This window comes from Fukomys damarensis, unplaced genomic scaffold, assembly GCF_012274545.1.
Source record: "Fukomys damarensis isolate Sample0158 unplaced genomic scaffold, DMR_v1.0_HiC HiC_scaffold_14, whole genome shotgun sequence".
In the NCBI taxonomy this organism is placed as follows: Eukaryota; Metazoa; Chordata; class Mammalia; order Rodentia; family Bathyergidae; genus Fukomys; species Fukomys damarensis.
In genome coordinates, this window is record NW_022900926.1 from 54,280,041 (window position 1) to 54,282,418 (window position 2,378).

General features: G+C 34.9%; 1 protein-coding gene across 2 annotated transcripts in view; it reads right to left on the minus strand.

Moving 5' to 3' along the window:
- The window catches only part of Ube2j1 (ubiquitin conjugating enzyme E2 J1), a 21,342-nt gene that overhangs the window by 12,672 nt on the left and 6,292 nt on the right, over nucleotides 1-2,378 (minus strand). For both annotated transcript variants that reach the window (XM_033763385.1, XM_010633248.3), the window contains exons 2-3: nucleotides 1,930-2,003; nucleotides 926-1,057 (exon numbers count right to left, since the gene is read on the minus strand). In XM_033763385.1, coding sequence (XP_033619276.1) covers nucleotides 926-1,057; nucleotides 1,930-1,989 — 192 coding nt within the window. In that variant the 5' untranslated portion in view covers nucleotides 1,990-2,003. The remainder of the gene's footprint in view (nucleotides 1-925; nucleotides 1,058-1,929; nucleotides 2,004-2,378) is intronic.

Sequence of the window (2,378 nt, forward strand, 5' to 3'; positions counted from 1 at the left end):
CCCCAAAAAAAAAAAAAAAAAAAAAAAAAAGTAGGTAAAAACTGCTTAATTTGCTATTCATTGATGAACAACTTTTGTTTCACCATTTGCTACCTGTGTGGGTGAGGTAACTTAGATGGAACAGGGTGAAGACTGAGAAGAGGCAGTGATATTTCTCAGACTGCTCTCTGAGATTGGTGTAGAGAGCACTATGTGTGGAAGCCAGAATGCAACAGGCTACACTAGAATAAGGAGCCCCTAGAAGTTATAGAGGAAAAACAGAAACAACATGAAGTGGTATCAGAAAGTTTTTGTTCATCAAGGGTAGGGGAGACTTAAATATACTTAAAAATTAAAGGAAATGGGAAGAGGAAAGCATAACTGAGAGGGGAGTGGATCAAGTTTTCTTTCATATGAAAATAAATGGAGAGAAATTCTGAGGTATAAATTATAATAAAACAGCCAGCACTTGAGGATTCTGTGTCGAGTCTATTCTAAGAGATATACACAAGATACTGACACTTAATTCTGTATCAATTCAATGAAATAGGAATCATTCTCACTGTAAAGAGAGGAAACTGAGGAAAAGAACAAGACTAGTAGAAAGTTAAAGGAGACGATACGGCTATGAGATACGCTAATGTTACGGAGTACTTGCCATACACCAGATATTATGCCTAGCACTGTGCACACATTACTTCATTGATTCCTAATAACTATGCTACAACATTTACACATTCATTAGTATCTCTAGCATTTCTCAGGTGCATCAGCTTAAGAATTCTTTTGTGGGGTAAAAAAACTGCAGTTCCACGGCCTGGACTCTAAAGGCAAAATTAAAATAATGCTCCACATTATTTCTTAATGAAAATAAGCATCTGACTATATTTTACAGCCATCGGGATGAGTTAGACCACATGCTTTCCAAAAAGCCAAGAATTCTTACTGTTAGGAGAATAATACTTGGTGGTTTCATGGGATACTCTGGTGGCAGTACTATTCGTCCATGATAAACTCCTCCATCAAAATCAGAATCTGGGGGCCCTCTCACTGTGAAGTGCCATTCAAAAAGGTTATCCTAAATGAAGCAATAATTGACAAGGAATCAGTAACATTAAAAAGTGTGATCATTTTAATCAGTATGAATATTAGAGACATCAGGTGAGAAAAATCAAATATTTTATACTATCACTTAGTTTCTAATGCACAAAATGCCTTAAGAATAAAAAGCTATAAATAAGTTTTATGTCTTGTAAGAGCTAAAATATTTTAAAGCAAACACACTAAAAACAGTATTGTTATACATTCATAACTAAGATTACAGATTTAATTTGGAAGTGAATCCCAGAAAGGATACCAATTTGTGATAATTATGATATAATCAAATAATTACTATAAATTTGAGTTATTTTAACAAATCTTTTAAAATTATCCTTTATAACTTATTTATACATGGCCAGTAATATTAATACATTTGCTATTATATCATCTTACAGTTACCAAGTACTTTTCAATTTGTAAAATGCTGGCACATATATTATTACATTTTTATCCTCACTATTACCATGAAAACCTGACTGAGCATATTTAAATACCATTCTTTTACACAAATGAGAAGACTGAAGAAAGGCAAAGATGTTTTGCAAAAAGTCCAGAAAAGCTGCAAGACCTGTCAAGGGACTGAGTCTTCCAAACTGTAAAGTGTTTGGGGTTCTTTCCACTTTGCCTGCCTTGCACTCAAGACCTAACACTGATTTGGTATCTGAGACCCACTTACAGGCCAAAAATCTGCTTCATCTAAAATGTCTAATTCTGAAAGCTAATGAAATATAGAGAAGAGACCAATGGATTACACCAAACACATCTGTAATGACTCTAAGCAATGAAAAAGCAGTTTTTAAAGCACTTGTCTTAAATAGTAAAGTATAAAAATCCACATGAAGAACTAACCTCTAAAGGCTGCGCATGGTAATGATCTGTTGGATCTTTCAATTCTGCTGCTTCTTTCATTAAACGTTTAACAGCTAAAATAAAATTCATAAAATAAAAATATTTTAAAATATATTTTCTGAGTGATTAGTACCAATTTACAAGCCTAGTGAAGAAGTTCCTACTTCAATGAAAACTGTACCTCAAGTGAACATATAGTAAAAGTTTATTTTTTTATGTATTTTTGAGACAGGGTCTCTCTATGTAGTTGAGTCTGACCTGGAACTCACCAGGTAGCCCAGGCTGGTCTTGAACTCATAGTGATCCTCCTGCGTCAGCCTCCCAAGTGCTGGGATTACAGGCTTGTGTGTAAAGATTCCTTCCTTCCTTCCTTCCTTCCTTCCTTCCTTCCTTCCTTCCTTCCCTTCCCTTCCCTTCCCCTTCCTTCCTTTCCTTCCTTCCTTCCTTCC